This window comes from Myotis lucifugus, unplaced genomic scaffold, assembly GCF_000147115.1.
Source record: "Myotis lucifugus unplaced genomic scaffold, Myoluc2.0 scaffold_239, whole genome shotgun sequence".
Taxonomy (NCBI): Eukaryota; Metazoa; Chordata; class Mammalia; order Chiroptera; family Vespertilionidae; genus Myotis; species Myotis lucifugus.
In genome coordinates, this window is record NW_005871287.1 from 100,282 (window position 1) to 126,509 (window position 26,228).

At 43.7% G+C, this 26,228-nt stretch overlaps 1 protein-coding gene across 2 annotated transcripts in view; it reads left to right on the forward strand.

Annotated features, from left to right (window-relative positions):
* The window catches only part of TCF20 (transcription factor 20), a 42,983-nt gene that overhangs the window by 7,364 nt on the left and 9,391 nt on the right, over nucleotides 1-26,228 (forward strand). For both annotated transcript variants that reach the window (XM_023762228.1, XM_023762230.1), the window contains exon 2: nucleotides 23,040-23,133. In XM_023762228.1, the coding sequence (XP_023617996.1) occupies nucleotides 23,040-23,133 (94 nt within the window). The remainder of the gene's footprint in view (nucleotides 1-23,039; nucleotides 23,134-26,228) is intronic.

Sequence of the window (26,228 nt, forward strand, 5' to 3'; positions counted from 1 at the left end):
TACATGCCAGCCTCGGCTCCGCAATCATACGCGGCCAGGCCCACGCTGGGGCACGGACCATCTGGCTGGACCGGCGCAATTTTTCAAGTTAGACATGCAACTAATTCCGTAATTCCCAGTGCGGTTGCTACAAAGGCTCCTTGTCCCTGTCTCCGCTTTTTTGCAATTCGAGGAGTCGCTACGTAATCATACTATAATCTATTCTGGGAGCCCTCTTCCTCCGGAAATTCTTTCTTTGTTACTAATGTTGTGGCCCAGAAATCAGGATTTTAAAAAGATTCCCAGGTGATTCTAATGTGCAGCCAAGGTTGAGAACCACTGCTCTAAAGAGACAGTTACCTGGTTGAATTGGGCTGAGTTAGGGATCCAACTCCTCTTACAAACTCTGAGTTAATGCTCTGGTTGCCAGCCCCATCTTACAGCACCCACTTTCTGAGACACTGCCTTCTCAGGATCTGTGCCACAAAGGGCTGGCTTTCTAGGGACCCCTCTACTGCACTCATTCTCTCTGCTTCCTTTCTGTCTGCTGATTCACTTATTCTTTGTCTATTCTATTTCCAGCTTCCAGAATTTGGACATCTTTTTTTAAATCTTTATTGTTGAAAGTATTACATGTGTCCCCTTATTCCCCCCATTGACCCCTCCTGTCCACCCCCACCCAGGCCTTCACCACCCTATTGTCTGGGTCCATGGGTTATGCATGTATGCATACAAGGTCTTTGTTTGATTACCTTCCACCCACCCACCCACCTCTCCCCCGCCTTCCCTCTGAGATTCCACACTCTGTTCCATGCTTCCATGTCTCTGGATCCACTCCATTCATCAGTTTATTTTGTTAATTAGATTCCACTTATGAGTGAGATCATGTGATACTTGTCTTTGGGTTATTTTACTTAGCATAATACTCCACAGAATTTGTACATCTCTTGTGTGTTGTTTCCTCTCCCATTCTTCATGTCCTCATGAATTTGTCTTATAAGTTTATCCCTGTATTTTTGTGGGAGGGAAACTGATGTGTAAATGTATGGTTTGAACTACAATATTTAATTAGATGAGAGATTTTTTTGTATAAATTTATATTTAAAACTTATAGTTGACAATTATACAAATGACTTTCAATCATAATAAGGATTTTATCAGCCAGAATCATAGTATTCTTGGACACTTTTTACTGTCCTCTCCCACCCCTTTATCATTGAATTATCCCCAGAATTTTTAGCAGTGTTTGATGAAAAGGAAATACTCAAACTATAGTTAAAATGTAATTAATGTGAAATTTATATATTTTTTAAATTCGAACATTCTAATTGTAACACAAGGGGCTTGTCTTTCCCGCATGTTCTTTCTTCTGTTTCCTTCCCTGTCTCTATCGTTGATGTCCCTCCAACCCCAAGTTTGAAATAGATTTACTTCTTAGACACAGTGACATATTAAAATGCAAAAGTCTTAAAGTGATACATTTAAGATGCTAAAGTACAAAATTCTCCAAAATAGTCAAGTCTAAGCACTCAATAATCCATTAATCATCATCTTGTCCCATTTCATGGCCTGCTTGCCAGTTTTCCTCTAGAAAGTTAAAATATTTGGTGGGTTGGTTTGTTCTGTTTATTTGTTACTTTTTGGTGTATGTCATGTCCATCCATCAGTGTTTTCTTCATTACAACATAGATTATTATTATCTCTTAGAGCAGCGGTTCTCAATCTGTGGGTCGCAACCCCTTTGGGGGTCGAACGACCCTTTCACAGGGGTCGCCTAAGACCATCCTGCATATCAGATATTTACATTACGATTCATAACAGTAGCAACATCAGTTATGAAGTAGCAACGAAAATAATTTTATGGTTGCGTCACAACATGAGGAACTGTATTTGAAGGGCCAGAAGGTTGAGAACCACTGTCTTAGAGTAATGCTTACATATAAACTTTTGAACATTCTATAAAAATAATGGGTAACCAGTAATCAGGCTAATTCCTGCCTAGCAAAGCCTTCGATCCTGTGTCTCAATCAAAGACTAGTTTATAGGAAGTAGAAGGTACTCAACAATGATGTGACCACCCTAAGTCACAATTCCCATCATCCCCAAAAGTTGGTGAACAGTGGAGCTTGCATTTTTAAATTCCTAATCAGGAATCCATGTCTTCAGAAAGTGACAATTTAGTCTATTACTTGTCAGCTTTGATCCTAAAATAAAATCTGGAATGTTATAATTGGAACATATCCACTGAATATGATAAACCGATCTTTTTCTAACCCATCCCCCATAACCTGCATTGACTAACTGGTTAAAATAACATGAAGTGTTTTGGGTACAGAACATTGAAAATAATTTTTTTGTTTTTTAAAATATTAATTGCTGCCTCAACTGTTTCATAAGTGCTTCAAATTAATCATGTGTTCTAAGGAATAAAAAGTTGGAATGCTTTATTTAAAGGTAAAAGGTATAAAAACGGGTATTTCTGTCCCTACAATTCTATATAATAGAGTCTCTACAACTAGATGTTTTAGTTTTCTGATAGCTCCATCAGGACTGCAAATTCTACCATCTCCTTTAATGACAGGTTTCAGAACACAAACAGTTGAGCAATCTTTTTTTTTAAATAAATATAATTGATGTATAACATTATATTAGTTTCATGACCAATCTTAAATCTCATATTGCAGCTTTAAGCTTATTACTTTACTAGAGGCCTGGTGCACGGATCCATGCACATTGAAAGGAAATTAATTAAAAGGTGGCGGGCGGGGTGGGACTGGGCGAGACGGGCCAGACATGCGCTGAAGCCAACCGCCCATGGTCCCACCCCAGCTGGCCGCACCTGGAGTGGTGCCGGGGCTCGAAGGGCATCTGCAGAGTGAGTGGGGTCCCTCGGCCTGGCCTGTGGGGATCAGGCCAAAACCGGCAGTCCGACATCCCCTGAGGGGTCCCAGAGTGTGAGAGGGCACTCTGCAAAGTTGCTGTCACTCAGCAGCTTCTGCGTTGAGCGTCTGCCCCCTGGTGGTCAGTGTGCATCATACCTACCAGCTGGTCAGCCAGTCGCTTAGCCTTTTATATAGACAGATACTACAGGCCCAGTACACGGGATTTGTGCACTGGTGGGGGCGTGGCCTGCAGGGATCGGCTGCTGTGGGAGTGTTACTTGTCCTGGTCTGCCTAGCGGCTGTGGACCTGCCCTCTGAGCGGCTGCTCCCAGGTCTGGCATCTTCTGTGGAGCTGGAGCACCCGCCTCTCCAGGGGACCCGGTCAAGGCCGGGCCCAGGTTCAATAGCACTGAGAGGCGACAGAGTAGACCTCAGTCCCACCACAGTCACGAACTTGCCTCCCAACCTCTGGGGTCAGCTCCAGGAGCCTGGTGGCGGCCTGTGGGCGTCTGGAGGAGGAGGTGGCAGGGAGTGAGGAGTAGGAGCCTGGGGCGAGGAGGCAACGATCACAGCCCAGGTTCCTGCTCATCGGCCCCAGGGTTCGCAGCAGGAACAGCTGCTCATCCCGGTCAGCCGAGCGGTGCTCCCACTGTGGTGGCGCACTGACCACCAGGGGGCAGCTTCTGCATTTAGCGTCTGCCCCCTGGTAGTCAGTGCACATCATAACGTCTGGTCTACCAATCATTCTGGTCATTCCGCCATTTGGTCCCTGGACTTTTATTATATAGGAGGATTGTACCTACTCACTTTGCCAGTGCCCTTTAAAAATATTAACTTTCTCTTTCCTCAAGTCTATTCTATTTATTTTACTTCCCTCTTTTAGAATAGAATGCTGGCTTTTATGTTGAATTTAATTTTTCAAAAGACTAGCACATCTGTTTTATTCTCCCAAGCCACCCAGTGAGATAGGAAGGGAGAACATACCATTCCATTACCCTTAGAATAAAGGAAGACTCAACTTTAGTGACATACGCTCAGACTTAGTGATGTGTTGATTTTAAAAATGGTTTAAAAAGTTATGCTTCTTGGCTCTTTGAGCTGATGTTCCACTATGACTACAAGATCCTTTTCTGTTATGCTTAGCTTTTATTCTAATGTACTCAAGAACAGATTAAAATTACACTAACTTGCCTTCTTTTATTTAATTTGATTGATGACGTTTCAAATTGTCAAGGTCGTTTGAGTCTGGTTTTATCTTAGATTTTAGCAGATGCATCCAATTTTTGTCTGTTTAATAAGCATGCTCTCAATCCTATTATGTTGAGATAAGGCCACATATATTTTATTAGAGACCCATTTTGGCCTATGTATTTATCAGGTGTTTTGACAAGCATGATATAACAAAATAATATGGAGTACTCAAGAGACAGTGGCTCCTCTTCCTATAAGTGTAACACTACTCTGAAAATGCTGAAAACTAGAAATTCTTGTACATACAGTCTTCACTCTCCTTCCTTTTCTGAGTGTAGGACTTAATCCATTCATTTCTGTGCAGTCCTCTTTGGTTTTGTCTAACTTTGACCTCTGCTTACTTATCTTGGTGTAATTATATATGTGAATCCACAGTGACCTCTGGCATGGATGGTGTGACAGAGTTAGTTGCTTCTAAAAGGCATACATGTGACTTGGTATGTAAAAATTACCTTTGACACATTTAGGAATGCGAGGCCTTGAGGATTGTGGCATCAGACAGGGACCTGGTAACCATGGATCTCTGGTGTGTCCCTTGACAGCACAGCCCAGCTTTGCCTGTACTTGTTCCAGTCCCTCCTCCCCCACCAGGCTGACAGCACCATGCAGAATTTTTTGTCTTTTTTTACCCCACAGTATATGTTAAAGAACTGGTTTTAGCCGTAACCGGTTTGGCTCAGTGGATAGAGCATCGGCTTGCGGACTGAAAGTTCCCAGGTTCGATTCCGGTCAAGGGCATGTACCTTGGTTGCGGGCACATCCCCAGTGGGGGGTGTGCAGGAGGCAGCTGATCGATGTTTCTCTCTCATCAATGTTTCTGACTCTCTATCCCTTTCTCTTCCTCTCTGTAAAAAATCAATAAAAAAAATATATTTAAAAATAAAAATAAAAATAAAAAAATAAAGAACTGGAATATATATAAAAAAAAATGTAAAAAAATAAAAAATAAAAAAAATAAAGTGTATTTTTAATACAAGTTTAAATAATGGAAAAAATTTATCTCCCCCAAGCTAACAGCCTAACATCCTCCTTGATTTACTTCACATTGTGACAAAAACATTATTTGACAAGCATAAAAGTATTAATACATTGATTACATTACTAAAATGTGACCACATGTTAAAACAACAAAAAAGGTCAGTTCCCCTTTCTGGTTATCTGTAAAATAAAGGATTTATCCTAGATGCTCCATGAATTCCCATTTATGTTGTGCTCAAGTTAGAAGCCTAGCAAGGATGCTGATACCAGCATCCTGTTCTTCACTCCAGTGTCCCTCTCCCTCTCCCACCTCCCATACAGATGCCCCACAGTGACCTCTGCTGGACTCCCTCTCCCCTCGCCCTCCCTCTCACAGTCCCACACTCTCCCTTCCCCTCTCGCGTCTTTACTCTCCCTCCCTCACCTGCCCTTCCCTGGCAGTCACTTGGTCTTTGTTATCAGAGCTCACACTTCTGTCACAGCCTGTCTGCATTACACATCCAGGCACCCAGGCCTGCTCACCTCTGTTCCCATGACTGTTAGCTATAGCGGAAAGTTGTGTAATTACCTACTACCTCTTGCTCTCAACAGTTATCTCTTCTTTTTTATCACTACACGATGACCTTGAGACTAAACTCAAAATTTGGCTTTTCTAAATTCTAAGGAATCTCATGTGAAATTTGCAGTTTTGAATTTTATTTTTTATATTACCTTACAGAATAAATCGTGACAAATTGTAAGACTTAATTTTTCTACAATGTTTATTTCTTTTAGGTGTAGAGAGATCATTCCTGTAATGTAAACTAGTTATCGCTAATATGTTAAAAGAGCCAACAAGGTCTCCCTAGTCAGTTGCTCAGTGGTTAGAGCATCAGCCCTCAGTCTGAAGGGTCATGGGTTCGATTCATGTCAAGGGCACATACCTCGGCTGTAGGCTCGATCCCCAGTGGCAGAGGATGACAGAGTCCTTGCTAGAAAACCACTAAAAATCTGAAGTTGGTGCCTGTGTCACTCAGTGGTTAGAGCGTCAGCCCATGAACCTTAAGGGTCAAGGTTCGATTCCCAGTCAGGGGTGTGTACCTGGGTTGCAGGTTCGATTCCCAGCCCTGGTTGGGGTGAGTACTGGAGGCAACCAATCTCTCTCTCTCTCTCTCTCTCTCTCCCTCTCTCTCTCTCTTTTTCTCCCTCTCCCACATTTTACTACAACCTCAATGGCATTGGATGGTCTTAAATATATAATTCTTTTTAATTTTATTTCTTGTGTTGGTGATATTGCTATTGTTTCCTGTTAATTTTAATGTTTTATGTCCATTGATTATTAATTTGGAATTTTAACATTTTTCCTCAATTTGCTGTCATTTTTCTGTGCATAGTTTTCCTAGTCTGAATAACTTCAATTGTCTGGAAAATTCAGATGTGTGGAAGTCCTTTCTTCAGGAGTGCCCCCTAAATAAGGCATTAGGAGAGCTCTTAGATCAGTGGTTTTCAACGTTGGCTGCACATTAGAATCACCTGGGAATCTTTTTAAAATCCTGATTTCTGGGCCTCATCCTCCGGAAATTCTGTTTCTTTGTTACTAATGTTGTGGCCCCACCCCAGAACAAAGAAACAGAATTTCTGGAGGATGAGGCCCAGAAATCAGGATTTTTTAAAGATTCCCAGGTGATTCTAATGTGCAGCCAAGGTTGAGAACCACTATCCTAGAGGCTTTTGAGTTGAGGTCACTTTAAAAGGAACTAAGTACTGCCGGCTGGTGCCTGTTCTACAAGGTGTTCTCACATGTCATTTTAGTAAAGATGTGTCCAGACACTGAGCGTGTTGGGGAGAAATGAAACTGAAGAGAAAATCCAACCCCATGTGACCCTGTTCCTGTTTGCCAGGAAAGTGGAATGGCTTGGGCTGCATGCGCTTCTGAGAGGACACTGGATTTGAACGTGTTGGCAGCATACTGTTGTGAAGTCATGTGTGGTAGGAGAATAGAACTGAAGAACTGCCACAGAAGCGGATGTGTGTGACCAAGGTCAACAAAACAAATTTCTGTCTGAAACTATAAAGTAGCTTATGGAAAAAACTCACTCAGTCTCATCACCAAAACACTTTACATCAGACTTTTACACGGTGTCTTAGTGCTTATCCTGGTAGCTCTTTGTAAGGCACAGTCTGCCAGGGACCAGCGCCGCGGGCCTACCTTCATTACAGTGGGCGTCTGCACAAGGTTTCGTTGGTGGTGTATTTCAGTGTGTGCCTCTTGAGAGAAAAATGTGAGGTTCGGGGTCCTAACACTGGTGATTGTTGTGCTAGACTGGCCATCTGGAGGACAGCCTCCACTTTGACTCAGAAGAAGCGAGAGAAACAGTTACTTTATGAGAACATGACCTAATGACTCAAAACACAAGTTCCAGATCTGTCCAGCTGCCCACTGGCCTCCCTCAAAACCAGTGTCCCCCACCTAGTTCCATGTCCTCTGCCCAACCAAAGACCTTGGAGCCATCTTAGACTCCTCTCCTTCCCCTGTTTCTCCCATCCAGGCAGTCACTGTATCCTGTTTTTATTTCCTGTGTAACTCAAATCCCTTTCATCTTCATTGCCACCCAACTGATCCAAACCAGCATCCTCTCTCATCACAGTAGCATCTTAATGGGTCTCCATACCCTTTAGTTTGAACACTCCCACTCCATCCTCTACTTTGAAGTGATCTTTCTAAAAACCCAAGTATGGCCATGCCAGTGCCGGCTTACACCCTGGTTTACTGGCACCCTGTCCTCGTTCATTCAGCCGTCTGGTTGGCATCTGTTAGGTGTCAGGAACAAATCACCAGGTCGCTGCCTTAGATTGGGAATCCAGGTAGAGTGTGCTGAGGAGCTGAGATGGGAATAATGAGCCAGCCTGTGAGACTAGAGAGCGTTTTATTTTCATTTAGTTAGTTGTTATCCTTTTTTTTCTATTATAGTTCACAAGAGCACATTTTAATTTTCTTTTTTAATCATCACCCTAGAATATGTTCTTATTGATTTTGAGAGAGAAAAATATGGATGTGAGAGAGAAACATTGATTGGTTGCCTCCTGTATGTGCCCCACAGGTATCAAACATGCAACCTTTTGATGTATGGGCAACAAACACTCCAACTAACTGAGCCACTTCGTCAGGGTGACAAGAGTGAATTTAAGACGGAGGGTACAGGGGCTGTAGGGAGGATCAGAAACAAAGCAGTGTGGGGAGATGGTATTGAATAAGGGAGAGGGTAACGCAGCTGGAGAGGCGGATGCCTGTGGCCTCTGTGGGCAGGAGTGGAAACAGGTTTCTGGGTGAATGTGCCATTTCTTGAAATAGGAAGGCCTGCAGGAGGAACAGGTGTGATGGGGAAGTCAGGAAGTGTGTTATGTTCATGCGAAGTCTAAGGAGAGAAGTATGACTATTTCGGAATTAAGGAATTTCTGACAGTTTCTAAGCTTAGATCAGCACGTGTGAGTGCTGCGAGGGGTAGGTCTGTGTAAGCTCCCAGAGGCTGCACTAACTTGCCCCAGGGGCCAGGTGAGTCAGGAAGGCTCATGGAGCTAATAACTGGACTCCTATCAGGTTGTTGTAAGGGAAAATGGGACATGTCATGACAGTCTATTGACATTTAAAAATTGGAGGTGGGGGAGGTAAGTATTGAATTTGGTCAAGATTTCGAATCCTGGTCCTGTTACTTGCAAGTTTCCATTTTCTTTGGCTGTTGAAGTGAGGATTGGCCTCTTCCTGAGTATTTTCCTACTCTGGGATTAAGTTTCTAAAACAGAAACGAAGGAAAAAAATGTCCATATCCATGAAGATGGATTGAGCCAATAGTTCTTAAACTTTCTTGGGGATAAAAAACGCCTGGGCTGCTGCACATTGACTAAAACCAACTCTGAAAACTCAGTGTTTAACTAGTCAACCAAAGTTTGATCATAAGCTAGTCCCTAACTTGGGTACCAGAGCTCCCAGTCTAGGTTTGGACAGAGTTTTTCCTTCCAGTGCCGTGTTTCTGGGGAGAAAAGGCGTGGGGGTTAAAAAGCACTGCTGTGGGAGCCGGGTGACCTGAAAGGCCCTGTGCGGTATCGCACACATTATCACCTCATTAAGTGACCCCGTAAAGCAGCCTGCAGAGAGGGTTGGCGGATCTGGCAGGCCAGCTCTAGGGTGTGGGGACCAGTGACCCTGTGGGTAGTTGCATTGGCAGGAGCTGAAATCCGCCAAGGCCGGCTAGTTTTTTCAAGTTCCTTTCTGCTGGAACTTTGCCCCGTATAAAAGTGCCTCTGCTGTCTGTTCCTTTTCAGGCCGCTCCTGCCCTTGAACTTCCAGAATAGGGTGGCTTTGCCCGACTAGGCCTTAACTCATAAATACTCAATTCCCTCAAAAGGATGAGCAGATGAAAGGATTGGTGAGGTTGAGGTGGAAGTCAATCTGGGCAAGTAGGAAGCGAGGCAGTAAAGATAAGAAAGCCCTCCAGAGCCAAGAATTTGGAGCTTCTTTGGCGATTTAAGTTCCGGCATAAGCCGCATGTATTTGAAATTTTGTTAAAAGAGGCCTATTGTGGCAGTAAATTAAGTCATTTCTGCAGCTGAAACTGTGAAGAGCTAAATCTGGGTGCCTCGCAAATCGAGCAGCACCGTAACTGGCTTTCCGGAAGCATAGACCCACCTCCTGGGTGGGATGAACTGGGGAGAGAAATGGGATTATACCCAGAGTCACTTTCCTGGCAGGTAATTTCTTTTACAAGGTACCTTTTTTTATTTAGAAAGCACAAAAGGTAAGGGTTTCTCTATATAAGCCAATCCATGGTTGAGCAAAGGGTAAAATAAAAATAAGCTAATACATAGTGTTGTGCAGCCTAAATTTCAAATCTCCATACTTAGAGAACAGGCCGTTCTGTGTCTTCTCCCAGAGCTGCTGGGGCTCCTAATCCTGCTGGATTCCCACCTTTTCTCTGGTTCTCCGAAAACACTAATTACTGCCCGAAACCTCCTGAACTTCCGCCCTTTCCTTTTTAGCTTCTTAAAGGGCACAAGCCCCATTTTTAAAAAAATCTTCATTCAAGGATATTTGTCCATTGATTTTTCAGAGAGAAAGGGAGAGACAGCGATAAGTATTGATGTGAGAGAGACACATCAATTGGTTGCCTCTTGCACGCACCCCTCGGGACCTGGGCTTGGAAGAGCCTGCACCCGAGGTACATGCCCTTGATCGGAATCGAACCCAGGACCCTTCGGTCCACAGGCAGACACGCTATCCTCTGAGCGAAACCGGCTAGGGTGACAAACCCCTTTTCATAACATGTAAAAACTCTCCTAGACAAAGTTATGCCGTATATTGTTTTAAAAAAAGTTACAGCTTCTTTCTCCTATTACAAAAGAAAACCTCTGATTAGAATTATTTTAATGGAGTATTTGCACCTGTGGGCAAGATAAAGCACAAATAGTTTCAGGCAGAAACCCAGGTGTGGCTCGCCCAGAGAAGCCTCCTTAGTGAAATCTATGTTGGCTCTGATAGAGTTATGAAGAATATGTATTAACAATAGACATTTTGTGCAAGAGAAAACAATTAAACCAAATCTTTTTTGTAATGCTTTAATATTGGAGGTGAAGACTGGTACTCATTTAAATTGTGGCAAGTGGAAGCATTTTATTTGGGAAATTGCTTTGTTTGCCTTCGTAAATTTAGTCTTGCTGAATCTGAAGACTATAAACCCAGGAGAATTAGAATTAGTCAGGGAATTCTAGAACATTTAAAACCCACAGCGAGATCCAGGCTGCCTGGCTCAATTGGTTGGAGTGTTGTCCCGTACACCAAAAGGTTGTGGGTTCCATTCCTGGTCAAGGCACATACCGAGGTGGTGGGTGTGATCACTGGTCGGGGTACATGTGGGAGGCAATTGATCTGTTTCTGTCTCACATTGATGTTTCTCTCCCCTCACCCTTCTTTTCTCTCTAAACGCACTAAAAATATACCGTTGGGTAAGAATTTTAAAAAACACAAAACACCCACAGTGAGTAGCCAGCACCTGTGCCCATCACAGATGATGTTCATTACATGTGTGATCATTCTAAACAGTTTCAGCTTTGTGGACATCGTGGTAGAAAGAATTACTAGTCCCTGTACTAGTGCTTGTCTAGAAAACATTATCATCGATAAAAAGTGTCTGTATTAAACAGGTAGTTGAGGGGGAAATAAAGTGTGGTTAAATATTGGACCTAAATGTTCAGAACAGCTGCACAGAAGTTGTAGCATTGATGGGTTTAAGTTTAATCACTAGGAGTGGATTGTTTTAAAAGCCAGCCCTGATGTCCATGCTGCTCCTCAACTCCAGCGTCCCATGGCCTTGCACGTAAGGCCAGGTGCTGGGGTCCTGCCCCAGCAGTCCAGGGGTTCCCAAAGGTGTGGACGGAGTCGGCGAAGAAAGTTTTACGCAGAGACAGCGTTCAGAACTCTCTAGCTTTTCTTAGTCTCCGTGGATCTTCCCTGTGCCTGGCTGAGGCCACAGAGAAAAAGGAGATCTCCCAAGGCAAGCTGAGCCTTTATTTTATAGCGAGAGGTAAACAAGGTAGTGGTTTCTATAGTTACACAGTTCTTGAGAGTTTCACTTGTTTTGACCATAGTTCCTGCACTTCCCTCAGCCCATTAGCTTCCCGAGTAAGATCTAGGGAGCCTCATAAGGTCAAGCCTAATTATGCTAAGAGGACTGTGCCCTCTAAACTGGGAATTGTTTGTGACTTTGCCCACAGGTCAGTCCGAGGCTTAACCCTATATCAGCTCCCCACAGCCAGGCCTCAGTTGTTTCGGGCTCTCCGTCCCGTGGGATCCCTGCTGGGACTTCCTTTTTTCCCTTCTATTTTTATACAGGGTATCTTAGGGATACCCTGCATGTCATTTTTAAAATATTCTTTTCCTTCTCTGTTGAGCACATTCAGGATTGGGGCGGGGGGAGTTCCTCATTAATTCCCTTAAGAGATTGATTTTTCCACTCTGCTCCCTCCCCCTCCCCCCCAGCTGGGTATTTTATCCCCAGTGTACTGTTGAGAAAATCGAGGCTGAAATGAATGGACTGGTCCAAGCCCATAGTTGGTGGGAGGCAGGCCAGGTGCCGCCTCCTTCCTCTCATGGAGCCCTGGCTGTATGGCCACACCCAGCTCTCTCCATTTTTCATGGCATGTCTTTGTCCTTTTAGACTGCCTGTGTTTGAGGCAGGGACCAAGAACAAAATAACCCCACTGAATATCAGGAAGGCCAATACAGGAGATGTCAGCTAACTGGAACATGTTTTCAACTAGGGTTTTTTTCTTTCACTCTAGGATAAACAAATTATAAGAAAAACAGCTTGCTACCAGAGATGTATTTTTTTAATTTTTTATTGATTTTGAGAGAGTGGGGGTGGGGAGAGAAACATCGATTAGCTGCCTCCCACACACCCCCTATGGGGATTGAGCTCATAACCCCCACAAGTGCCCTGACCAAGAGTCAAATCAGCAACCCTTGGTGCATGGGATGATGCCCAACCAACTGAGTCACACCGGCCAGGGCCAGAGATTTATTTTTAAAAGCAAGTTTTAAGTTGTATCTTGGGGTCACTTTGATAAAGCTTAGTCTCTACCTAGCATCTTACAAGAATATGCCTAATAATAGAATTATCACTCTGAAGCAATAGAGAATAATCACTCTAATCCAATAAAGTGTGGACCAAGATGTTCCAGAAAGATTTCTAGCCTTGCCTTCAATTTCTCAGAAAATGTCATTTGAAATTAAACCAATTCCTGAGAATTCCAGTTGAAATTTTGCTCTAAATCCAGACCATTCTGTTCTGTAAATGGATTGTTTCTAAGAGTAAGTAGCTTTTAGAATGAGGGCCACATGTGTCCTCTCCTCGGAATCCTGCTACACTGATGCCCTGCACTGTGCCCACCACGTGAGGCACCACCGCTCAGCAGGGCTGCCGTCTCACCAATCCCAGCGGCTGCAGCTCATCACCGAGTCCTATTGGTTTTACCTCCACGGTTGCTTGTATTTACACACACACCCAAACTCTTCCATGACATCCCTGACCCATGGCTGCTGTGGACCCCTCAGAATCAAGTTCCATTGTGTGCACCCTCCACATCCTGAGAGCTCATTCCAGCCCACCTTCCCTCCCCTCTCTGCCCGAGTAGCTCCTACTAGTTCTCTCTCCACTGTGCTCAGCAACAAGAACGGTTCTGACCTCCTTAACCAGGTCTCACTGGACCTCTAGGCTCTGAAGTACTGTTTACATCCTAACAGCTCAGTTTTGGTTTCTTACCCCCCTTCTGTAAATCCCTTGAGGGCAAACACTTGATGGACTTGCCACCCTGCGTTCAGCCCCTTTGCCTCGCACAGGCATGCAAGAAAAAGTTGCTGAATGAACAGAAAGGGAAGATTATTACATTTCTGAAGTAGAAGCCATTTTTAAAAACTTTAATGTCAGAGCAAAGACCACTGAGAATCAGAGGCGCCTTCATCATCTACTCCTTCACAGCCTTTGGAGAAGCCAGCATGCTAGAGGGAGGGTGAGGAGTGGAGAACACTGAGCCCATAGAGACCACTGATCCAGTTCTAACTCATGTTCTGCTGGCCCGTGTTTTCAGTTTCCAAGCTTTTCAGTTTTATGCTGTAGATTCAGAATTGATATATGAAGAAGACAGATTCATAAATTGACAAATTAATAAGAGCCCCCAAAATAGCTCATTAGGAAGTCATGATCCTTTCTCCATATTCAGTGGAACAACTTGCACTTTAGAGTTCTGTAAAGAAGCACCAGCTGGCTTTGTACCTCTGTCACCTTGGTCACCGTCACATCTGCTGGGCATGTGCCTAATGTGTGAACGTCTGGATTTGTTAAACAGCAACAGCAAAAGAAGGGATATATGTGTTAGAATCTGCTAGGGAAAGACACCTTCCCCACCTGCATCTTAGACCTGAAAATTCTCATTATTTGTTTTTGAATGGTAAAGTGAACACCTTCATTGTGGAAAGGCATGTCTACTTTGAATATATTCTTCATGTGATCAAGGTTATGGCTAAATTCTGGCTCTTCTGTTAGACAGATGAATTGCAGAAAGACAAGGAAGGACATTGTTAATGAAGAAAAAAAGGTCTTTAATCCCAAGCCTTCTAGCCTGGTTCAGAACATCCTGACTCCGCTGTAAACGCACCTGCGAGGACAGCTAGTAGGAAGGGAACTCAGGGAACAGGCTCTCCTCGTGGATCAGGCTGCGCACCGAGGTGTTTACCTGGGTCATGCTGTCATGCGTTTTGTTCCTTTGTGGCCAGCCACCCTTCAACCCCCATTCATTTAGCCACAAAGACACTTATCACAGGTTTTATAATGTGGTTTGAAAAGCTTTCCCAAAGAAGTTCATAGTTTTCAGGGTCAGCAGCAGAGCCACTTTTTGATTGGGAGTTTTCTGGGAGTGTAACAGGGGTCTAAATGGATAATTTTATTCCAGATGATTACATCTGAAAGATGATGATCGGACTGAAGAAAGTTTGTGTATGTATGTCCCTTATCCCTGAGGGCAGAGGAGATGGGCTGTTAGGCCCTAGGTGTGTACTGAGAAGCAGTACCACCTGCTGGGCCTCAGCCCCTTGTGGCAGCAGGTAGAAATTATTCTAGATTATTCTAAGGTGAGTGAATGAGGTTGCATTGCAAGAGCGGGGAGGCTGAGAGAAGAACCTTGGCTAGGAGCACATGGCAGGTGACAGACCAGCCTGCAGGCACTCTCCTCCTTCGCTTGTGCTCAGTATGCCTTTTGGGGGAGGTTTCCATGCTTTTCATCTCCTGCTAGTGTTTAATTTGCACTTGATGGTGTGTAATTTTTTCCCCTATTTATTTAGCACTAAGTACCAGTGCTTCACAAAACATTCAAAATAATTCCCATTGATCTGTATTGTTTAGGATAGAATTAGGAGGGGAAACAGTGAAAGGCTGAAGAGTAGCTAAGAGATGCAGTGTTCGGGGATTTGGCAAGAGCTGACCATGCAGCCAGCACCTTCCTAGGTGAAATAATACTGAAACATACACACAGCAACTAACCTATAAAAAGATGGTGCCAGCAGATGTTCAGGCAGTAATCTAAGGGAGAAAATTAGGTCCAAAAAATAATCTTCTAACTTTGTCTTAATTAAATCCTAATAATTATGTAACTCATTCTAGTTTATAAAACACTTTCACAGTGATTTCAGACAACAACTGTATAAGGAAGGCAGGGTAAAAGGGTTATCTCCATTCTACAGAGGATAAATGGATGGGGTGACTTTTTTTGGTTTTCCCACAAGAGCTGACACCCTTGGGTTCTTTTTCCACCAGCCCTTGTGCTGCTTGACGTTTGGTCAGCATTCACGTTAGACCATCCACGTTTTACTCTAAAAAGCCAGTCAAACCTGGAACTTTTGTCTTAAGGTACACACAGTTCTCGCCAGCCAGTGAATGCTGCTGGCGCTTACACTGGTATCACCATACTTAATATACTGAGGTGTGCATTTAACGGAGTCCGTTTCTGAAATTGGTGCCTTTGCTAGAACAGCTGTGGGACATAAATGCAGCTTTGACAGCCATGCTCTGTGCCTCGTGGCATTGAGTAAACGGGCCTGAGAAGAACTGGGCGACTCTCTGGCCTCCAAGGGTGGCCCTGAAGCCTGGGTGTCGCTCTGGGCTGTGATGAAGGTCCCAGAGGCCAGCACCCACACTTCTCCCGAGTCTGAGCATGGCAGGCAGCAGCAGATGCCCCAGCTGGTCTCATGAGCTTTTGTGAGGGAACATAAGGTTGTCTAGCAACTCCAGCGCTAAGGCAGCAAGGACCCAAAAGAGAGGGTTTTGTATGTATTGCTTTAACCAACAGCTTGTAGCGCTCCTGGAGGAAAATTAATAGGTGCAGAGTCGCCTCAAAGAAAGATGTTTTCAGGGCCTCAAAGGGTAGCTGCTTGTATGTAGACCGAGTGGCTGCCTCAGAGCTAACAGTCCAAGGCTCAGCAGCAGCGGCTTCTGCCCTAGATATAGAAGGCTTCATTAAGAGGGGGAGAAAGCTCTTGCTGTTGGCCGAAAATTAACACATACCTTGCTCCACATTCTCCAGGCTCTACCAGCATCAGCTCTTTAACTCACATTGAAGAGCAGCCTCGTTAGTTTTCTCCAAGCTCTCCAATTTGTCAGACCACGCATTCGTTCCATTAGCCCACATTTACGGTTCCTACAGTGTGCCAGGCCCTGGGGACACAAGAATGAAGCTCACAGTTTAGGAGAGAGAGACAAACATGAATAATACTGTGAGCATGAGCAGAAGTGTGTGCAGAGCTGGATAAAAGCCATCTCATGTGTGATCTTGAAGGCTCGAACAGAACTGATCGTCACTAGCACTAATAATACTATGACCCAAATGCATTGGTGCTCTGAGGCTGCTTGGAGATGCTTATTAAACAGGGCGATTATTCAGGTCGCCGTCACAACTCATAGGAAAGCCTTTCTGTGAATGAAGAGGCACAATTCTCCCGGGGCACTTCTGCTGGGTATGGATTAAATTGCTCTTAGGTGATTCAGCTCCTGCAATCTGCCGCCTCCTTTCAGTGAGCCTGCCTCTGGGACAGTGACAAGAGCTGCTGTAAGGATCAGGGAGGGTGTTTGGCCACTTTCTGTTGTCCAAAAACTAAGCATGCATTTTATCATTTATTTCCCAAGATTATAGTATTAATAAAAGTAGGATTCTTGTCCAAGTTGCTTAAAAATAACCTTTATTCCTTTTGTTAAGTGAAAAATGCACTGTTGAGATTGGGTTGTTGCTTGTTTGAAAAACATACCTTTAGAAACCATGATTGAAGCCCAGCTGTGTGTCTGATTTGTGTGGGGAGAAGTGTTGTGTGGACTTACCTCTCCTAGGAATGAATAGTTAAACTTGTAGCAACAGTGTAGTCAAAAACAAAGGACATTTAGCTCTGCAGTGACTATTATGTTATTTGCATTATGGGAGAATGATAGTGTAATTAGTTTCTTCAGGTAAAAAGTAAAGAATAAAAATCTAATTAGAAATGGTATTAGCCTGGGTATTGATTTTGGGTATGGAAGGGGAGAATAGAAGCAGGATATTATAGAGATAATAAGTTTTCCTCTTCTGTCTTTGGCACCTGGCACATGGAATTGCTAGATCATATGGTAGTTCTATTTTTAACTTGGAGGAACCACCATACTGTTTTCTGCAGCAACTGTACCAGTTTTCATGTACAGCAACAGTGCACAGGGGTTCCAACTTCTACCTACACGTCCTTGCCAATACTTGGTGGTTTGTGTGTTTTTTCTTGTTTTGTTTTTTGTTTTGACAGTAGTTATTCTGATGGGTGTGAAGTGTACCTTGTGGTTTTGATTTGCATTTCCCTAATGATCAACGCTGAGCATCTTCTCATATGCTTATCTTCACATTTGTATATCTTCCTAGGAGAAATGCCTATTCAAGTCCTTTGCCCATTTTTAAAATGGGTTATTTTGTTGCTGTTGAGTTTTAGGAGTTCTTTATATATTCTAGATATTAATCCCTTATCCTATATGTGATTTGCTGATATTTTCTCCCATTCTGTGGGTTGCTTTTTTTACTCTCTTAATAATGTCTTTTTTTTTTAACCCTCACCCAAGGAGTAAGGATATTTTTTCTATTGATTTTTTTCAAAAATACGTTTTTATTGATTTCAGAGAGAGGAAGGGAGAGGGAGAGAAAGATAGAAACATCAATGATAAGAGAGAATCACCAATCAGCTGCCTCCTGCACGCCCCACACTGGGGATCTAGCCCACAACCCCTGGCATTTGCCCTGACCAGGAGTCGAACTGTGACCTTCTGGTTTATAGGTCGATGCTCAACCACTGAGCCATACCAGCTGGGCTCCAATTAATTTTTAGAGAGAGTAGAAAGGAGAGGGAGGGGAGGGAGAGATAGATAGATAGATAGATAGATAGATGATAGAGGAGAGCAACACATCAATTGGTAGCCTCCCCCTCACTCCCCGACCTGGGGTGGGAATCAAACCTGCAATCCAGGTATGTGCCCTTGACCCAGAATCAAACATGCGGCCCTCCAGGGTGCACAGGCCAACGCTCTAACCACTGAGCCACTGGCCAGGGCAATACTGGCTTTTGATGCACAAATTTTTTTTTAATTTTCATGAAGTCATATTTGTCTATTTTTTTCTTTTGCTACATGGGCCTTTGGTGTCATAACCCCCAAAATTTTTGCCAAATCTATTTTCATGAAGCTTTTGTCCTGTTTTCTTCTAAGAGTTTTATTGTTTTATGTCTTACATTTAGGTATTTAATCCATTTTGAGTTATTTTTTGTATGTGGTTTTAGGGAAGGGTCCAACTTCAGTCTTTTGCATGTGGATATCCAGTTTTCCCAGCATCATTTGTTGAAAACACACTGTCCTTTCCCCCACTGAATGATCTTGACACCCTTGTCAGAAATCATTTGACATTGTCTTTGAGGGGTTATTTTTGGACTCTATTCCCTGTCTGCCAGTGCCACACTGTTGATTACTGTAGTTTTATAGAAAGTTTTAAAATGAAGTATGAGTCCTCTTCTTTTGTTCTTTTTCAGTATTATTTTGGCTATTCATGGTCTCTTGAGATTTAGTACAAATTTTAGGATAAAGTTTTCTATTTCTGCACACAAAAAAAAGTCTTTGGGATTTTGATAGGGATGGCAGATCACTTTGGGTAGTTTCATAATATTAAGTCTTCTAATCCATGAACATGGAATGTGTGTTTTTATCATCAAGTGTGTTGGATTTTGTCATCTGCTTTTTCTGCATCGATTGAGCATGATTATGTGGTTACTTTCTTCATGCATTGATGTGACTTCAATAAAATACAAAACCTCTGCTCCTTTACAGCTCCGATCTCTTTGGTCATTGACGTCACACAATTGCATTTTTATACATATATGCCCCAAAACATAAACTAATAATTTTAAGTGCATTAACTGTATTAGTCTCTTACATCATGTAGAAAACAAAAAACTAGTTACAGACTACTGTTACAATAATACTTGCTTCTATAATTGCCCATGTATTTGCCTTTGTTAAGATCTTTATTTCTCCATGCAGTGTTGATAGACTTCTAGTGTCCTTTTATTTCACCGGGCAGGATTCCCTTGAGCATTGCTTGCTGGGTAGGTCTAGTGATCACAAACTCACTCAGCTCTTGTTTATTTGGAAATATCTTAATCTCTCCCTCACACTTAAAGGACAGTTTTTGCCAGATAAAGGATTCTTGGTTGATTGGGGGGGGGGGGGGGGCGGGGATTGCACTTTGAATATATTGATGAACTGTTTGCTGGCCTCCAAAGTTTCTGATGAAAGAGCTGCAGAAAATCTTACCAAGGACCACTTATGACAATTCACTTCTGTCAGGATTCTCTCTTTTTTGACTTTTTCAAGTTTGGTTATGTGTCTTAGTGTGGATCTTTTTTAATTCATCTTATTTGGAGTCTTTGAGCTTCTTGGATGTTTTTATAGTCATTCATGTAAGGTTTTCTATCTCTTTTATTAATGTACTTAGTTCACACACTGTTTTTGTTTGTTTTTTACTTTCCCCACATCTTTTGTTATTTCTTTGAGCATCTTTAAGACAGTTCTTTTAAAGTCTTTGTCTAGTGTATCTGCCATTAGGTCTTTTTTAGGGACAGTTTCTGTCGATTTATTTTTTTTCTTTGAATAGGCCATAACCATGCATTCCTGTTTTTTTGAATGCCTGTGAGTGTTTGCTGAACACTGGACATTTGAATGTCTCTAATAATGTGGTAACTCTGGAAACCAGGGTTTGCTTTTTGTGGTGGTTGTTGTTGCAGGTTGTCTCTGTGCCTAGGATCAGCCTGAGGTGTAAACTTAAGATCTTCTCAGGTCTTTCCTGAGCCCTTCCCTTGGTATGCAGTCACTTTCTAATTTCCTCTGTGTATGTAGTTGTTCTTGAAGGTCATAGTCTTTAATGTCTGGCTCCCAAAAGTGGAGAAAGCAAAAAATGAAGGGGGTAGGGAATGGTCACTGTTTTAGATCCCTGGGGAGAGGGAGCAACAACAATAGTGGCCTGCCTCTTTATCTCCACCTCTGTGGTCAGAAGCAGCAGCCAGAGAAGAGATTCCCCAATATTGAAGGACAGGGTTCTTTTTGCTCACCCGGCTCCCAAGTTGTGTGCAAGCTGCTACTGTGCTAAGAATGGAAATTGACCAAGTCTTCCCCTGGAAGTTGCAACCCCTGAACAGACTAGAGTTTCAAAATAGTTAATCAGTTTCTGCCAGTGCAGTTGGTGTCCAGGTGAGGAGACAGCTACCTACTCTGCCATATTCCCATAATCCCAAAATTTGTATTTCTAACAAATTCCCAGGTGATGCTGATGCTGCTAGTCCAAGGACCATCCTTTGAGAATGACTGAACTAAACGCTCAGGTTCTATCTTTAGGCTCTGATATACCATGCAGGGTCTTTCTTCTCTGGGTGCAGTGTAGTAAATTAATTATACTTTTTAATTGCAATAAGCAACACGCTTTTTATTGATGTAAATGAGATTCCTTTCTTTATGAAAAAGATGGGACCTGTGGTCTGTGGGCTATTCCAGGTTAGGGAGCTTTGGACGCCCTGCAGGGGACAGAGGGGCATGTGTGGAGGTGGGAAGGAAATGACATTGTTCAGATATGAGCTCGATCACCTCCCTTTCCTGTCTGTAACCTCAGGTGATGACAAGATCTGCTCTGCAGGCTGCTTTTAGTAGGTGGTCTGTGTGGGAACATCTAGTGTGTGTGTCTGGCACATGGTCATCTTAGGTCACATTTCCTGAGCACTTTGACTGCAAGTTGCAAAATTAAATTAAAAGGTGATTTTTTTAAAATGCCTTTTCCCTAACAAGTCTGGAGATGGGGTGGTCCTGGGGTTGGTTCATTTAGTGCTCAATAGTGTCAAAGAATCCAGGTTCCCTCCGTCTTGTCACTTCTGCCCTCAATGGGTTGAGCTTTGTATGTAGGGCTGCCCCCTCATGACAAAACTTTCCCAGAAGCTCCTTTCCCTGCAGACTTGCCTACCAGAAATGCTTGCCACACCCATTCCTAAATGGCCACCACTAAGGTGAGGGCCTGGAGCACAAGTCCTCTGGGTAGCCGGCTCTTCGGGCTCCGTCGGTCCGAAGGGGTAGGGCAGGACTGGCAGTGGGCAGGCCACCGACAAATCAGCCACACTCCCTCCCCCAGTTGGCGGTGGGCCCTTTTGTTCTGAAGGGGCCCCTGGCACCGACAAAAGGAGATGAAGTCTAGGGCTGTCCAAAGTGCTGCCAGCTGTCCTTGGTTTACTCCAGGCCAAGTCATCTTTTATTTCTTAGCAAGGGCGGGAGGCCATGTGCACCCAGAGGATGTTTGCTTCCGAGAGGAAGTGAGGCTCTGGAAGGACTTGTCTTATAGCCTTATTCCTGCTCTTTGTCTCTGGAGGAGTCCAGGGGTCAGCCCAGACCAGCTGTGACGTGGAGCAGGTTACTTCCCCTTCTGGTGCTTCAAGCACCTCATCTGTAGCCTGAGGGTGTCCCAGGGTAGTTATGAAAACTGGATGAGTTGGTCCACATCAGTCGTGTATAGCGCCTGGTGTATGGTGAACACTCGGGCTGCGATAGTGTGATTTTACCTTCAGCGTCAGCATTGGGGGAGCTTTCTCCAGCTCCCTGTTGACCTTACTGCTGCAGGCTGCGAGCCACACCGCCCCCTGGAGGCTGCCTTCCAGGCCTGCCTTTGCCTGGGAAGAAGCCGGGCTGCCCTTTAGTCATTTTGCCTGGGGAGGGTATGGGAGTGTGGGGAGCCTTTCTTTTCCGCAAGTGTAACTGCTTAGGGCAGCGGTTCTCAACCTGTGGGTCGCGAACCCTTTGGGCGTCGAACGACCCTTTCACAGGGGTCGCCTAAGACCATCGGAAAACACATATATAATTACATATTGTTTTTGTGATTAATCACTACGCTTTAATTATGTTCAATTTGTAACAATGAAATTGGGGGTCACCACAACATGAGGAACTGTATTAAAGGGTTGCGTCATTAGGAAGGTTGAGAACCACTGGCTTACGGTCACTTTTATTCTATTTTTCCTAGAATCAGGAACAAGTGCCGTATCTTCCAGGTAGCCTTACCTGGGTGTGCCATGGCCACCAGAAGCCTGCGTCCTTCCTCAGGGGGCTGATGTGGTTGACCTTTATAGCTATGATTATTGACGATGGGACACATTCCTTGTGCCGACAGGAGTGAGAGCTCACTGTAGCCACTTCAGAGGGATGATGGAGAAGTGCCCCACTTTAAGAAGACCTGACCATATAAGGAGGAGATCTCAATTACAGAATCATGTCTCACTCGGCCAGAAATTCATGGCCGGTTTCCTAGTGCTTTTAAAATAGGATTTGTGTGTAAAAATACCATTTGCTCACAGGAGCCCATATTTTCTGAAAAGGGAAATATACTTGTATTGGGCATTTGGGATAAGTAGAATAAAAATAAAATCTTAAAAATATAAGAATTGGAAACCAAATTCCACTTTTAATTCTAAAAGGTTTATATATAACTCTACTATCTTACCCTCTCCATCTACCCGAGACGTTCACAGCAGAAATAACACACAAGAGCTGCACACAGTTCAGGAGAGCATGTGGCTGGGTGGACTGCGGGGTCACAGAGGCCGGCCGCATGCCCACCCTCGCCACTCTGTGGTTCTGTTTATTTGTGAGGCCCGCCCTAGGTCCTCACTGCTGGATCTCCTCCAGGTGTGGGCAGTGAGTGGCAGTTAGAAACTGGCCTGCTCATCCTGCCACCACAGACTCCCGTCACCTCAGGGACACGTGCTGATGTCTGACCTGTGGGGTCTGGGGGAGCTGGGGAAGAGGGCTGAGTCTGCGGTGCTGACATGTCTGACTCCTTCCCTTTCAGAAATGTTCCCACTGCCAGGAGGCAGGCGCCACCTTGGGCTGCTACAACAAAGGCTGCTCCTTCCGCTACCATTACCCGTGTGCCATTGACGCAGGTAAGATGGGGCATCCAGAGCGTCCGAAGGGTGGGACGTACACTTTCTCTGCCTTCTTTCCCTTTGTTGTAGTTCTTTGTCTCTTTTGACCCTGTTCTGTTAGTAAATTCTAAAGGAAATGCAGTGAGGAGAATAAAAAGGAGTGAAATGGGATAATTTTTTTAAAAAGCAGTTTTATTCGTATAATTCACACATAATTCACCTAAGTGTGCAATTCAGTGGTTTTTAGTATATTCACAGATATGCAACCATCACCACAGTCAATTTTAGTACATTCGTCACCTCAAAAAGCAGCCCTGCATCCTTTAGCCAGCAACTCCCGCCCTGAGCAATGACTGATCTGCTTTCTGTCTCCATGGACGCACCTGTTCTGGACATTTCATATCAGTGGGATCAGACAGATATGTGGTCTTTGTGTCTGGCTTCTTTTATTTAGCATAATGTTTTTCAGGTTCACCCATGTTGTAGCATGTATCAGTACTTCATTTTTATTGCCAAATAATATTTTATTATAAGGAGATACCTTTTTATTTACTTACCATTCATCATTTGATGCACATTTAGGTTGTTTCCACCTTTTTATTATTACAGATAATGCTGCTGTGAACATTCACATACAGGTCTCTGTGCAGACTTAATGTTTTGTTCTCTGGGGCGTAAACCTAGGAGTGGAATTACTGGATAAATAGTAACTCTATGTTTAACCTTTTGAGGACCTGCCAGACTGTTTTTCAAAATGGCTGCACCATTTTACTTTTCCTCCAGCAGTATGTGAGGGTTCTAGTTTCTCCATGTCCTCATCAACACTTGTTACATTTTTATTTTAAGAATAGTTTATTGATTTTGAGAGAGAGAGAGAAACATCAGTCTGCTGCCTCCTGCATGCCCCCTACTGAGGATCAAGCCCAAAACTCAGGCATGTGCTCTGATCAGGAATTGAACTGATGACCTCCTAGTGTACGGGACAATGCCCAACTGAGCCACACCGACCAGGGCTTGTTTGTCTTTTTATTATGGCCATCCCAGTGAATTTGAAGCGGTAGCTCATTGTGATTTTGGTTTGCATTTCCCTGGTGACTAATGATGTTAAGCGTCTTTGGTGAAGTCCAGTTTATCTATTTTTTCTTTTGTTACTTGTTGCTTTTTCTTATATCTAAGAAACCATTGCATAATCCAGAATCACAAAGATGTATGCCTGTGTCTTGTCCTGCAAGTTTTATAAGTTTAGCCCTTACATGGGTCCTTGATCCAGCTTGAGTTAATTTGTATACATGGTATGAAGCAAGAGTCCAGTTCAGCTTTTTGCACATGGATTCCAGTTACCCCAGCATCATTTGTAGAAGAGACTAATCTTTCCTCTGTGGGACCTTGGTTGCAAACCAATTGACCAGCCCGGCTGGCATGGCTCAGTTGTTGAGTGTCGACCTATGAACCAGGAAGTCACAGTTCCATTCCCAGTCGGGGCACATGCCCGGATTGTGGGCTTGATCTCCCCAGTGTGGGGCATGCAGGAGGAAGCCGATCAATGATTCTCTCTCATCATTGATATTTCTATCTCTCTCTCCCTCTCCCTTTGTCTCTGAAATCAATAAAAATATATTTAAAAAGAAAGAAAGAAAGCCAATTGATCATACAAATATGTGCTTATTTCTGGACTCATCCAGTACACCCTGTCTTGATTACTGTAGCTTCGTAATACATTTTGAAAATGGGAAGTGTGAGCCCTCTGATTTTGTTCCTTTTATTAAGATTGTTTTGGCTATTCTGGGTCCTTTGCTGTTCCATATGAATTTTAAGATCAACTTGTAGATTTCTGTAAAAAATAGCCATTGAAACTTTTATAGGACTTGCATTAATCTGCAGATAAATTAGGGGGTATTTTCATCTTAACAATAGTCTGTCTTCCAACCCATCATCATGGATGTCTTTCCATTTATTTCAGTTTTTAATTTCTTCTAACGATGTGTTGTAGTTTTCAGAGTATGTTTTTCATTATTTTGTTAAATTTATTCTTAAGTATTTTTTAAATTTTTGGTGGTATTGTAATTGGACTTTTAAATTTCAGATTTTTCATTGTGAGTATATAGAAATACAACTGATTTTGTTACATTGATCTTATATCCTGCAACTTTGCTCAACTCATTGACTTAGTTAAAGTTTTTAGTTACATATCATCTGCAACAAGTTTTACTTCTTCCTTTCTAATCAGATGCCTTCCTTTTCTTGCCTAATTGCCCTGCCTAGCACTTCTAGTGTAATGTTGGATACAAGTGGCAAAGCTGACGTCCTTGTGTTGTCTCTGAGCCACTAAATAGTGTGGTAGCTGGGGGCTTTTATAAATGTTCTTGGGCAGCTAAGGAAGCTCCCTGTGTTCCTAGTTGTGGAGTGTTTACCATGAAAGGGTTCCAGGTCCACTGAGATGAGAGCAGTGTTGGCCGTGTGATGACTGAAGGAAGAAAAACCTTTTGTCCAAGAAGTGCCGTCCAGTGATCAACGCAGAAGGCTTGAGTTCTGATCAGCGTCAGCAGTCTGGGGGATCCTTTCTCCTCTAAACCCGTGTCTCCTCAGTGAGTGTTTTCACCAGTTACTTTGTGAGCATGAGACGTGTCTGGGACCTTCACCTTCACCCAGCTGGCCCTCATCCGGTGCTTGCAGGTCAGGGAGGGAGAGAAAATGGAGAGACGAGCAGTGCAGCGAGCGGCGTGGCGCCTGTTACCTCTCGAGTCTTCCTGGGTTCTGAGGGGAACGTGGCTTCCATGGGAGCAGCTGTGTCTCAGAGGCGGGTCTAGTGTGGATTTGGCAGGAGAGGGTGCAGGCGTGGCTGACTGGGTGACGGAGGCTGCGGCAGCTGCACAAGGTCACCGTGTCTTGGGCATTTCTGGGTCTTTCGATGACTCGAGTCACAGTGACCCAGAGGCCTGTGCTGCCCTGGGAGGCAGGTACTTGTGTTTGTCCCTCCGGGTCTGCAGGAATTCTCTTCTGTGTCTGAAGGACCTTTGCATCCCAGAAAGGCAGTCACAGATTGACCTTCTTGCCAATTATAATGAAAGTAAGTCCCATGTCTCATGGAGTGAGGAAACATTGGCCATTTTCGC